The 14,213-nt window shown below is 37.5% G+C and overlaps 1 protein-coding gene across 2 annotated transcripts in view; it reads right to left on the bottom strand.

Annotated features, from left to right (window-relative positions):
- LOC128649094 (mixed lineage kinase domain-like protein) overlaps positions 1-12,900 on the bottom strand; it is a 92,817-nt gene extending 79,917 nt beyond the window's left edge. For both annotated transcript variants that reach the window (XM_053702162.1, XM_053702171.1), the window contains exons 1-2: positions 12,450-12,900; positions 386-475 (exon numbers count right to left, since the gene is read on the bottom strand). In XM_053702162.1, coding sequence (XP_053558137.1) covers positions 386-475; positions 12,450-12,900 — 541 coding nt within the window. The remainder of the gene's footprint in view (positions 1-385; positions 476-12,449) is intronic.
- Positions 12,901-14,213: the final 1,313 nt, after the last annotated feature.

Here is a 14,213-nt window from a genome sequence, read left to right as displayed (position 1 = left end):
GATGATACAATCTATTTTATTTCATTTCAAAGCTTTAAAAATAATGTATTAGGTGTTACTTATGACAATATTGAGAGGGGCCTGGAACCTAACTCCCTCACTTCCCATTGACTTACATTATAAACTGGGTTTCAATTTATAACGGTTTCGATTTACAACCATTCCTTCTGGAACCTAACCCCGGCGTAAACTGAGGACTACCTGTATTTTTTTTTTAAATTGCTAGAATTCGATGTTTACAGATTGTGTCAAAAAGCAACCTGTCAGTAGGAGAGAAAACCCAGCCCATTTAAAAGGGTTTTCCTATCAGCCCAATGAATACATTAACTATAATCAGTTGCTTGCATACATTGTTCTTTGAATGAATTTTGCAAGATGGACTTACAGCAAACTCTTAGTTTATCGACCCTTTTGAGAATGTCCTGTATTCCGTCATTCAAGTGATCCACTCTGTCAGCCAGCGGTTTAATCTCAGCTGTAGTAAACAAAACAAAAAAGCCAAAAAAATACTTTAGACCTGACTCTTGAATTCTCCATAGCATTACAGGATATTAATTCAACTAATTAAGCATCTCATCCCTGTGTTATTTAATGAGAGTAAGCATATGTATATAGTTCCCATAAAGTAGCCTTAGTAGAAAAGCTGCATATTTAGCATCTGTCTTACATAGATTATGAACACTTATAAACGTATTATAGTTAAAGGATGCAAGTATGTATAGTATATATCAGCACTGTATGCATTTTCCCCCCCTTAATTTGTTCTACCAGCTGCTCCTTTAGGTTTACTCTTACAACTGAAATTGTTTTTGTTCATTAAAAACACCACCCATAATGAAAACTGTAGTACCTACTCAGCAGCCTTTTTTTTGTAGAGAATAATATTAGATAAACACTAATGCTCTTCCTACTACCTTAACCCATTTGAAAAAGGGAATGGTCTTGAGAACAATGTGTGGTGGTTTCAATTAGTAAAACCAGACTTTTTAAAATACAAGAATAAAGCTAAAAGAGCAATTTATCATAAATACTCTACATCTGGCATAAACAATCATTGGAAACACATTAAAAAGAAATCCATGTTCAGGGTGCAGCTATCTCAAAGCAAAACAATCCCTTGAAGAGACTCTTATCTAATTAGCTTTGGGAAGCTGGACCACATGATATAAAATTAACTTATGCACTGATCTAGCTATGCAATTACTTGGTAACATGGTCAAGTAAACTGCAGCATTCTTAGGCCTGCAATTTGCACTCAAACCACACTCAGCTAGATTACGAGTTTTCAGCAATATAGGGAAATTAAAGGGGAAAAAATCCTATTGGCTGATTGGATCAGCCAAAAGGATTGAGCTTTAATCCTATTGGCTGATTTGATCAGCCAATAGGATTAAAGCTCAATCCTATTGGCTGATTGGATCAGCCAATAGGATTTTTTCCCCTTTAATTCCTATTGGCAGATAGAATTCTATCAGCCAATCATAATGTAAGGGATGCCATCTTGGATGACGTCACTTAAAGTGAACTTAATTTTCCAGCGACGATCGGAAAAAGAGGATGCTCTGCACCGGCTGTCTTGAAGATGGACCCACTCCGCGTCGGATGAAGATAGAAGATACCGTCTGGATGAAGACTTCTGCCGGCTTCGATGAGGATGGATGTCCGGTCTTCGAAAACTGTAAGTGGATCGTCGGGGGTTAGTGTTAGGTTTTTTTAAAGGTTTATTGGGTGAGTTTTATTTTTAGCTTAGGGTTTGGGCACCGTAAAAGAGCTAAATGCCCTTTTGAGGGCAATGCCCATCCAAATGCCCTTTTCAGGGCAATGGTTAGCTTAGGTTTATTTAGATAGAGCTTTATTTGGGGGGCTTTGGTTGGGTGGCTGGTGGGTTTTACTGTTGGAGGGGTGTTTGTCATTTTTATTGCCAGGTAAAAAAGCTGATTTCTTCGGGGGTGTTATTATTTGGGGGGGGGGGCTTTTTTACTTTGATAGGGCTATTAGATTAGGAGTAATTTTTTTTTTTATTTGATCATTTCGTTTTTTATTTTGTGTAATTTAGTGTTTTTTTTTGTAATTTAGATAATTGTATTTGATTAATTTAATGTATTTAATTTGATTGTAAGGTTAGGTTTATTTTACAGGTAAATTTGTATTTATTTTAACTAGGTAGTTAGTAAATAGTTAATAACTATTTACTAACTAGTCTACCTAGTTAAAATAAATACAAACTTACCTGTGAAATAAAAATAAAACCTAAGATAACTACAATATAACTATTACTTATATTGTAGCTCGCTTAGGTTTTTTGTACAGGCAAGTATGTATTTAGTTTTAAATAGGAATTATTTAGTTAATAATTGTAAGGTTTATTTAGATTTATTGTAATTAGATTTAAGTTAGGGGGTGTTAGGGTTAGACTTATGCTTAGGGTTACGTTAGGGGTTAATATATTTATGTAGTGATGTGGGAGGTCAGAGGTTTAGGGGTTAATAATTTATTTTAGTATATTTCATTGTGGGGAGCTTGCGGTTTAGTGGTTAATAGGTTTATTATGGCGGCGGTGTGGGCGGACAGCAGATTAGGGGTTAATAATATTTAAGTAGTGTTTGCGATGCGGGAGGGCGGCGGTTTAGGGGTTAATATGTTTATTATAGTGGCAACAATGTCGGGGAGTGGTGGAATAGGGGTTAATAATTTTATTTAGTGGCGGCGGTGTCCGGAGCAGCAGATTAGGGGTTAATAATTTTATTTTAGTGTTTGCAATGCGGGAGGGCCTCGGTTTAGGGGTTAATAGGTAGTTTACGGGTATTAGTGTACTTTTTAACACTTTAGTTATGAGTTTTATGCTACAGCTTTGTAACGTAAACTCATAACTACTGACTTTAGATGGCGGTACAGATCTTGTCGGTTATAGGGTGTACCACGCACTTTTTGGCCTCCCAGGCAAACTCGTAATACCGGCACTATGCAAGTCCCATTGAAAAAGGACTTTTTAAAAAGTGCGGTACTGACGTTGCATGACGGCCAAAAAGGTGTGCGGTACTACACTTATACCTACAAGACTTGTAATAGCGGCGTTAGGGAAAAAGCAGCGTTATGAACCATAACAATGCTTTTTCAGTCATAACACAAAACTCGTAATCTAGCTGATTGTCAGCAGTGAATAAAGCAGATTACTCTTTAAAACGGACATTAAAGTATTTTTATATATGTATTAGTATTTATGAGCCATTCAGAAATGAATCAGTGTAGCACTAAAATTGTGCTTTCATAACGCTTGCATTTTTTGGCTAGTTTTTTTTTCTTCTGCCTCCCAATAGTTTTGTGAGCATTGTACATTGAGCTAGCACAGATAAAGTAGTTTGCTCATTGTCTAGAGCTAGCACAATAAATAAATACATAAATCTAACTAAAATTATTCTACTGTATTGGAGCTGTTGGTATTTCTACATCATTTAAACTTTTTTTTTTTTCCTGTACCCACACAAATTATACCTTAAAGGGACAGTCTACACCAGAATTTTTATTGTTTTAAAACATAGATAATCCCTTTATTACCCATTCCCCAGTTTTGCACAACCATCACAGTTATATTAATATATTTTTAACCTCTGTGATTATCTTGTATCTAAGCCTCTGCAAACTGCCCCTTTATTTCAGTTCTTTTGACAGACTTGCAGTTTAGCCAATCAGTGCCTGCTCCCAGACAACACTGTGCTCGTGCACATGAAGTTATCTATATGAAATACATGAACAAACACCCTCTAGTGGTGAAAAACTTAAAATGCATTCTGAAAAGAGGTGGCCTTCAAGGTCTAAGAAATTAGCATATGAACCTCCTAGGTTAAGCTTTCAACTAAGAATACCAAGAGAAAAAAGAAATTTATCACCAAAAAATTGGTGATAAAAGTAAATTGGAAAATTGTTTAAAATTACATGCTCTATCTGAATCATGAAAGGTTTTTTTGGCCTAGACATTTTAAGCAACTTTCTAATTTACTCCTATTATCAATTTTTCTTCTTTCTCTTGCTATCTTTATTTGAAAAAGAAGGCATCTAAGCTTTTTTTTTGGTTCAGCACTCTGGACAGCACATTTTTATTGGTGGATGATTTTATCCACCAATCAGCAAGAACAACCAAGGTTGTTCACCAAAAAAGGGCCAGCATCTAAACTTAAATTCTTGCATTTCAAATAAAGATGCCAAGAGAATGAAGAAAATGTAATAATAGGAGTAAATTAGAAAGTTGCGTAAAATTTCATGCTCTATCTGGATCACAAAAGAAAAAATGTGGGTTAAGTGTCCCTTCAAGACCAACCATTTTTTAGAAAATAAAGTTTGTAGAAAAACAACGATATGGGGAAACGCCACCATATGCATTTTTTGTGCCATTGTACATAGTAAATGGCAGCACGGAAGTCATTACTTCCTAAATATTATGTATATGGAAACCCTTATTTGAATTGTGGAGCCTAACTCAAATGCGGATATATTTCTATGATGAGGAGATAATAAAAGGCCTCTTAAAAATTAAAATAGAATAATAGAAAAATAGAACAAATCCTGTGAGGCATTTGTCATTTTGTATGCCAATCAGCTGGCTTGCTTAAAAAAGCAAGATCATTACTTTCAAATAAGGGGTTTCAAGTGTGCGGGGGGCAACTTAGGGCATACCTCACACCACTGATGTTCCCTAAGGCTTTGTCAGGTGATAACTGATGTCATGGTAATTAGCGGATATCCACCTGGGCATGTGACCCCTCCTTTGAAAAATAGGCCTTTCCTTTTTCAAAAGAGGGGTCACTTCTCCCACTGTAGTGTTTTTAGTTTGGGGTTCTATGACCACTTTTATAGCCAAGAGTACTATAAATAGGCATCTAGGAAACAGGTGATTGCTATATTGATGGCAATCACCTGCTGGCTAAATGGACATGAGACCCCTCATTTGAATATGGGTAGTCCCCTCTTTCACGTGAGAGGTATAAGTGTTGTATGCTCCATTGGAGCCACTGCCCCTATACTGTAAATACATTAGGTAGAACAGAGTCTCATACCCCTCTTTTTATTGTGGGGAGTAGGGACTCTAAAAGTGCCCCTTCTCCTCCTCAAACACTGCACAGATGTGTTTGTGTGGCAGGTGATCACCATTACCATGGTGATCGACTAAAAATTATAGTGGGGTATGATAACTAATTTAAAGAGGGCAATCCCCTCTTTGCATACCTCTGTAAGATTCAGGCGATCGTTGTTAAAGAAGCAATAACCTGTTGCTTCACTTAAACATACTGTTTAACCCATGGGGGAGGGGGCTCTAATAGGGTCCAAATCTCCACCTTGTTTGTGTTAGATGAAATGTCCCTTGTTTGAAAGGGCAGAAGAAGATGCAAAAAAGAAGGCTTAAAGGGACACTGAACCCAATTTTTTTCTTTTGGAATTCAGAAAGAGCATGCAATTTTAAGCAACTTTCTAATTTACTCCTATTATCAATTTTTCTTCGTTCTCTTGCTATTATTATTTGAAAAAGAAGGCATCTAAGCTTTTTTTTGGTTTCAGTACTCTGGACAGCACTTTTTTTATTGGTGGATGAATTTATCCACCAATCAGCAAGGACAACCCAGGTTGTTCACCAAAAATGGGCCGGCATCTAAACTTACATTCTTGCATTTCAAATAAAGATACCAAGAGAATGAAGAAAATTTGATAATAGGAGTAAATTAGAAAGTTACTTAAAATTTCATGCTCAATCTGAATCCCGAAAGAATTTTTTTGGGTACAGTGTCCCTTTAATTATATTTCCATACAACTATCTGCTTAAAAAAACCAAAAACATACACCCTTTACCTTGAATACAGGATACTTTAAGGGAACCAATAGTTAAAGGGCCACTGTAAGTAAATATTTTCTATGCCTGTTACTAACTAACTACCCCAAATACGCTTTTTATCAATAGCATTTCATTAACATATCTCTACCGTATATCAGAAATCTTGTCTGCAAATTTAATTGTTTTCCAAACCCACTCCGTGGGTATCCTTTGCTCTGTACCAATCCGTTTACAATACCTAGGTTTCAAAATGGCGCTTTAAACACAAAGTTATTGGTTTAAGTATTTTGAACATGCAGTGCTGAAAATAGTGGGCAGGATAAAGTGACATCATCGGCGAATAAAAGATATAACTTATAGAAAGTTATGAAACTTCGTTTTGGAGAAAATATAGGTCAGTATTTTTTAATTAATGTTTATTAACTTTAATATGGTTAGTTGTTTAGCTTAAAAATTATAACAGAAAGTAATCCTTTAACAAAAGGTCTGTAAAGTTAGTAAGTATATCTATTACATTGCAAATGTTCACACATTAACCCATTGTGGTAGTAATCTGGGGATACAGACCTTAATACATTTTGGTATGACGTTACTTGTTTTAGTTACTGCAGGACCTAAACTTATTTTGTGTGTGCTTATATTTGTCTTTCCATATTTAATTTATAAAAAAAAATATCGGTTTACCCTCTATTACCAGAAACTAGTTTCTTTCCTATACTGGCTTTTTGTTTTTACTAAAAAGGGACAGTCAAGTCCAAAAAAAACTTTCATGTTTCAAATGAGGCATGTAATTTTAAACAACTTTCCAATTTACTTTTATTACCAATTTTGCTTTGTTCTCTTGGTATTATTAGTTGAAAGCTAAACCTATAAAGGCTCATATGATAATTTCTAAACCCTTGAATGAAGGCCGCCTCTTATTACATGCTTTTGTATTTGCTTTTCACAACAGGCGAGAGCTAGTTAAGGTAAACCATATAGATAACATTGTGATCACGCCGTGGATTGTGGCAGACACTGCACTAATTGGCTAAAATTAAAGTCAATAGATAAGAAATAAAATGTCATGTGATAAGGGGGCTGTCAGAAGATACTTAGATACAAGGTAATCACAGAGCTAAAAAGTATATTAATATAACTGTGTTGGTTATGCAAAACTGGGGAATGGGTAATAGAGGGATTATCTATCTTTTAAAACAACAAACATTCTGGTTTTGACTGTCCCTTTAAGGTTAACTTTTAGTTCATGATACATCACATGTGGGATTACACTCCAGTCCACTAAGAGGAGGTAAAAACAAATATACATCCCAGAGCATTAATCCCTGCCCTTTTCTCATAATCCCTCAGTAAAGTTTTTGTCACCAAGATGGAGTGAGGTGAATTCTGGGATGCTTGTCTACTCATCTAGAAGGGTTGTCTAACTGATCTAAGACCTATTTCCTCCACAAACTGCCTGTGAAGGACACAGGGGGTAAACTGGAGTTTTGAGTCAGGAATTAAAATCTTTACCCAGTTAGGAAATGTCACAGGCCTCCCAGGTGAAATGAAAAATGCATCTGCCAGTCCCCTAGTCTACAATGTGCTCCTCCTTGTGTGATCAACAGCCCTTCAAAGGTGAAATTTGGATTTATCTGCTAAGCCTCTGAAATCCTTGGGGCCATGCTTGCACTGCATCAGATAGGCCCTTGTATGGGAAGCAACTGTAAGTACTATTACCATGAACACGTACACATGATTCACATAGCCAGGGGACACAGAAACCCTGGTGCAAATTTCATTATATTAACATATTAGTTCCTGGGCTTATTTTAATTTTGCTTACAATAGCTAGTTCAATAAAATTCCCTTAAAGTGACAGTACGCAATTATGGTAACCCTTACTGGGATACCAGTTGTACATGGTGCTATTACTATATATGTTTTACCCATCTGGAATTAACTATTTATCTTCCTTTATACTGTTTGTGTGCCTATATGTCTCAGATATTCAGGACGGTGTCCTCTAGAATTAAAGGGATAGGAAAGTCAAAATTAAAATTGCATGTTTCGGATAGAGCATGTTATTTTAAGATACTTTTAAATTAATTTCTAAAGTGCTTTGTTCTCTTGGTATCCCTTGTTGAAAAAGAATACGCACATATCCTACACTAGTGGGAGTTAACTGCTGATTGGTGCCTGCACAAATTTGTCTCTTGTGATTGGCTGACTAGATGTGTTCATCTAGCTACCACTAGTGCAGTGCTGTTCCTTCAGAAAAGGATAACAAGAGAATGTTATTATATATTATTGACATCAAAGAGCATAACATGCATTTTTAAAACAATGCAAAAGGAGAAACCAGGTGTTCCTTTTATTCCTGTCTGCAACATTTAAAAATATGTTCACTATTTCTTCTGCAAACTTGAATGTCTGAGACACTATTCCTAAGGTGGATGGAGAAATATCCACTCTGGCTTGCCGGACTACAAATTCCTTTGGAGGATAACACCTCCTTCAGAGATCCCATGGACAGAAACCATGAGGACTTTCATAGGAGATCCTTCCATCTTGCTTGTACCTTGTTTTTCTGCAGCTTCCGCAATCTGGTGTGACAACCTATCTGAACTCATTTATGGGGTAAGCTGCTCTTGAAGAAATCCATGGCCACTTGCATTTAATTTAAACGTAAAGCAGCTGTGGAAATGAAATGCATTAATGGAAAAAAACACTGCTATGGCTGTTCTGGCTAGACTTGCATTATGGTCTCTAAGAACAATCTCCCAATCTCTCACTTTTCAGGGAAAGATTTTGTTTGGACCAGGTCTGGATGCAATTTTTTTTTACTCCTTTCGACAATCTAAGATTCATAAGACCCCTTCCTCCTCTACCCTCATTTGAATATGGGTAGTCCCCTCTTTCATGTGAGAGGTATAAGTGTTGTATGCTCCATTGCAGCCACTGCCCCTATACTGTAAATACATTAGGTAGAACAGAGTCTTTTTATTATGGGAGTAGGGACTCTAAAAGAACCCCTTCTCCTCCTCAAACACTGCACAGATGTGTTCTTGTGGCAGGTGATCACTATTACCATGGTGATCGATTGAAAATTATAGTGGGGTATAATAACTCATTTAAAGAAGGCAATCCCCTCTTTGCATAGCTTGTAAGATTCAGGAGATCATTGTTAAAGAAGCAATAACCTGACGCTTCACTTAAACATACTGTTTACCCGTGGGGGAGGGGACTCTAATAGGGCCCGAATCTCCACCTTGTTTGTGTTAGAGGAAATGCCCCTCGTTTAAAAGGGCAGAAGAAGATGCAAAAAAGAAGGCTTAATTATATTTCCATACAAATATCCGCTTTAAAAAAAACACACACACTTTACCTTGAATACAGGATACTTTGTGGGAACCAATAGTTAACAAAAAGTTCTGTAAAGTTAGTAAGTATATATATATATAATACATTGCAAATGTTCACACATTAACCCATTTTTGTAGTAATCTGGGGATACAGACCTTAATACATTTTGGTATGACATGTTATTTGTTTTAGTTATTGCAGGACCTGAACTTATTTTGAGTGCTTATATTTGTCTTACATATTTGATTTATAAAAAAATATATTGGTTTACCCTCTATTACCTGAGACTAGAATCCGACTCTCACCTCAAAGTTAGCAGGAAGGTGGGGTCCCCTACTTTGGTATTGGAGATAATATCTCAGGGGTACAAAATAAGCTTTTTTTGAAGACTGCTACCTCAAGATTCCTTGAAGCCCACAGCCTTTCTGGCTTGTGTCAAGGACTTGACGACAACTGAGCACTCTCTCCTGTTCCGGTTTCACAAATAAACCAGGGGTTCTACTCCATCCTTTTCATTGGTAACATAGAAGGAAGGTACCTTTAAGACTATTTTAGATCTCTAAACAGGTTTCTGAGAGTTTCAACTTTTCAAAATAGAGACAATTTGCAAGCTCAGGGAATATCTGTAGCTCTATACCTGGACAATATTCTGATGGAGGCACCCTCTCAACCTACTAAAGAACTCCTTGACTCTCAGACCCAGGAATCCTTCCTAGGGTCTATAATAGGTTACTATGAGAAAGCACAGATCCAAACTGCAACAGGCCTGTGCTCAACTCCAACTCAATCATCTTCCTTCTCTTGCTCAAAGCAAGTTGTAGGCCTCATGGTCACTGCCTCAAATGGCCTCTACGGCTTTTCCAATTAAGGATGTTGCAGTAGTGAAACAGAGCTTATGAGCATCTGTCTCAGTAAATCCTGTTGGACCACAAGACAAGACAGTCTTTGGAATAAGCAGACTTACCAATCCCTCTTTCTTCGGCTAGCGTAGATTATGGTGCAAGCCTGAAGGGTTGGGGTGTGGTCTGGAGGTTCTAAGAGAGCAAGGATTATGGTCTCTTTGGGAGGCAAGATTACCAATAAACCTCAGGCAAACCTCAGGCCCAACCTCAGGCAAAAATAGTTTCCTTGTGATGAAAGAAATGTTGAGCATTCTCATGTGGGCAGAACATCATCATCATCGCATGATCTCAGCCATTCACATCCTAGGAGTAAACAATTGTGAGGCAGATTCTCATTCGACAATACCTTTATCCGGGGTAATAGTCTCTGAACATCATCACCCCATCCCCACACCCTGATGACTTGCGGTCACACTTGACTCAGATCTCTCTTTTACTCCCCACAGCCAGTCATTGGCCAATTCCTGCCGCCTCCACCTTAAAAAAAATCTCCAATTTACACCCAACAAGGTTTCATAATACACAAGGTGCGGATAAAAATTGCTGTTATAGAGGATGCGGAGAGATAGGCACTTATCTCCATATGTGGTGGAGCTGTCCTAAAGTCAGGAAAATGTGGGAGGAAGCCGAGAAATTCATAGGTACACTTCTATCAAGGGACATAAACCTAAAACCAGAGCACGTATTGCTACACTTCCCAAATGAAGAAATTCTTGGACACCACCGAAAATTAACAGAAATTATCTACACTATAACCAGATTGGGCATTGCCAAAAACTGGAAGTCAGAACCCCCTTCTTTTACACATATATTACGCAAATTAGAATACCAATACCATAGAACAGCACTTTCAGTTAAGATATTAGACAGAGAAAACCAATTCCTCGTAGAATGGGAACCCTATATTATGTTATATGAAAAAACAGAGGTAGCCAAAGTGAGGGGAGTTGTCTGCCACAAATATGAGATATTCTATGACTTCTATTCATAGAGTAAGATGAAATAGGTAATAAGAATGACTATTATGTAACGAAAAGACTTGATGTACAGAATGTTACAAAATATTACTATGCACCTTGTATAACAGTGCAATGTTATGTTATATTTATTTTATTTATGTTTGTATTTGTTTGTTCTTTCTCTGGAAAATAATAAAAATTATTTCAGCAAAAAAAAAAAAAAAAAAAAAAAAAAGTCTCCAAAATTCGCCACTTCCTCACACAAGACAACTAAGACTTTAATACACTTTCTCATCTTTTCCGCCATGACTATTGCAACTCCATCCTCACTAGCTGCCGTCTATCTCCCTTACAATTCATAATAAATGCCTCTGCCAGGCTGATCTTCCTTACACGTCACACCTTATCTGCTGCAACTCTCTGCTAATCCCTTCATTGGCTTCCTCTAACCTTCAGAATAAAACCAAAATCTTGATTCTGACATAAGGCTCTCAATAACACTGCTCCACCCTATATCACCGACCTTGTCTCCAGATATTCTTCCTCCCTTCCCCTTCGCTCTGCTTATGACCTCCTCCTCTCTTTTTATCTCGTAACATTCCCGTCTACAAGACTTCTCCAAATTGTCCCCTATCTTATGGAACTCTCTGCCTTGCTCCACAAGACTCTCCCCTAGAATTCAGACTTTCAAGTGCTCCTTAAATACTCTTTTGTTCAGGGATGCATACAATATACACGAACATTTCTTATCTTAGTTCCTCTCCTCCTTTTGTCATCCCCTTGAACCATCTTCATATGTAAGCCTATGAACCCAGCTGCCTTGTAAATCACCTTCATGAGAGCTAATTTGCAACAGTGCAACTCTTGGCAAGGCCCTCTATCCATTTGTCTCCCATAATTCTAACCTTGCACGTTAGACTCATGTTTATAGCACTGTGAAATCTATTGGCGCTCTACAAATAACTAATAATAATAATAATAATAATTAGAGCAGTTGTCACTTATTGGGCCTTCAGGAATGATGCTTCTATTAAATATGTTTACATCATTCTGCCACTTTGATGAGCTCTTTGCCTCTTCAGAGGCTGCTTTTGTCAGGAAAGTTCAGCAGCCACAGTGCCTAATTATAAACATACCTGCCCTATTTCATGGTAGTCTTGTGGAATTCACTGCTTGGGTATAGGACCCCACATGTGATGTCTTATAGATATAGACTCTCACTATCTTTGGAAAGAAAATATAATTTTTATTTACCTGATAAATTAATTTCATTATGGTGAGAGTACAGTCCTAATGGAGTGGAGTGTAATCCCACATGTGATATCTCATGGCAACTCACCATCATGAAATAAATTTATTTATCAGGTAAGCATACATTTTGTTTGCGACAGGCATTTAAAAAAATAAATAAAAAATACTTACATGACAAATATTGCTTCAGATCTTCAAAGTCCTTTTGTAAAGCTACCTGGTTTTGTTTCTTCCTATTTTTTTCATTAAAATATTTAAGGAATGTTTCTCTCTTTTCCACAGCTAGTAGCAAAGAGATGGCTTCTGCAGCATCACTGAGACGGTCATTAATGAGATCAAATTCTTCTTTAATTTTATTAGCCTTTAGTATCTTCTTCCACCATTCCTGCTTGGAGTACTTTTTGACCCAGGATTTTGCATTTTTTAAAGTCATCTGAAGCTCCCCACCCACCTTCTTCAGTTCCTTGGACTTGTCGTTCTGGGACTTTAACTTATCGACAGGTATCAGTAATATTTCAACCCTTTTCTTCAGACGTGTACATTGTTCTATGTTGGAAGTGGCCTGATCACACAATGCATAGATCTTTTGTGCAATGGAAAATACAGTCTCCACCACCTCCATCTAAAGAAGAAATAGGAAAGTTAACTTACGGAAACAAATAACATGACTAAAAACATAAGAGGAGCTCTCTTAATAAAGTGAGGTTTAAAAAGTATAAATATACCTTCCGCAATGTTGCAGTCTCAGGGAAATTTCTGTTATTTATATATTACAATGACATAAGGTTGAAATACAAAATTACTCTATGTATTATAGGCAAACAATAATAAAATGCCCTGTTTGTTTTGAGCACCTTCTGTGACTGCAAATTCAGAAAATTGGAAGTCAATTGATTAGGCCCAACGCTAAAATGATCGCTATGTCATAAAGGTATCAGAATCACACTCGAGATTGCAGGTGAAATGTTCTAAAAGGGATGAAATCTCAGTTAGAAGGTAGTCTCGTCAAGGAGTTTTACCACACTGTGGGAGGTGATTGTTTTCTACCACTGGCAGTATGTTAAAAACAGTACTGACCTCTTGTCAGGGTTTCACCCTGACTTTAATAGTTATTTGCTGCTTTTTATTTTATCTTGGCTGCCATTTTTGACTCACCTCTCTTTTCTCCTTACCTGTAGCAGAGTGTGTAATGCTGCTCACTACTGCCAGGCTTCCTCTTATGGACAAACTGGAGAACATCATCAGAGTGAGATTCCCAGAATGATGATGTCATCACTCCCTATTTAACTGTCTCAGTCCTGTTTGCCATTGCCCTTGCGCTGTCTCTGATCTCTCTGTGAATTCCCGACTCTGTGTATAACCTGGCTTGTTTGACGTCCCTTCTGGCTTTGACCCCTGGCTTGTCATTTGGCTTTTGGACTCATCATTTTTTGTTATTTGTTAATAAATGTGTGATAAATTTAGCTTTCACGTCTCTGTCTGGTTCCTGGCAGTGCTGGCCTTTGGGCAAGGCGTACAGGCGACCGCCTCGGGCCCCGCACTGGCTTAAAAATTATAAAAAAAATATATATTTTTAAATTTTGCGTGCGTCGCGGTGGCGCAAATTTTAGCCCAGGAGTGAGAGGGGAGGAGGGGCGGAAATCAGTCAGTGCGCTGTGCAGGTTGAGGCAGCAGACAGTCACAGCCAGCAGAGTTTTTTTCTTACAAATGTAAAACGTTGTTGCTGTACAGAGAAAAGCTGAAAGCAGAAATAATGATAGCAATGATCATGCAGTAAAACAAAACAAGTAGTGGGGAAATAGAAGGGTTGCTGCTGTGGGAGCTTGCGGTGTTTGGTAAGTATAGAGCCTCACTGTGTCTGTGTGTCAACAGTGGCTGGGATTGGTAGTGTGTCAGTGTGACCAGGACGGAGGTGGATAGTTATTGGAGTTGAAG

This window comes from Bombina bombina, chromosome 1 (assembly GCF_027579735.1).
Source record: "Bombina bombina isolate aBomBom1 chromosome 1, aBomBom1.pri, whole genome shotgun sequence".
NCBI lineage: Eukaryota > Metazoa > Chordata > Amphibia > Anura > Bombinatoridae > Bombina > Bombina bombina.
The sequence above is the reverse complement of the archived record's forward strand: the minus strand, read 5'-3'. Positions and strand labels throughout refer to the sequence as shown.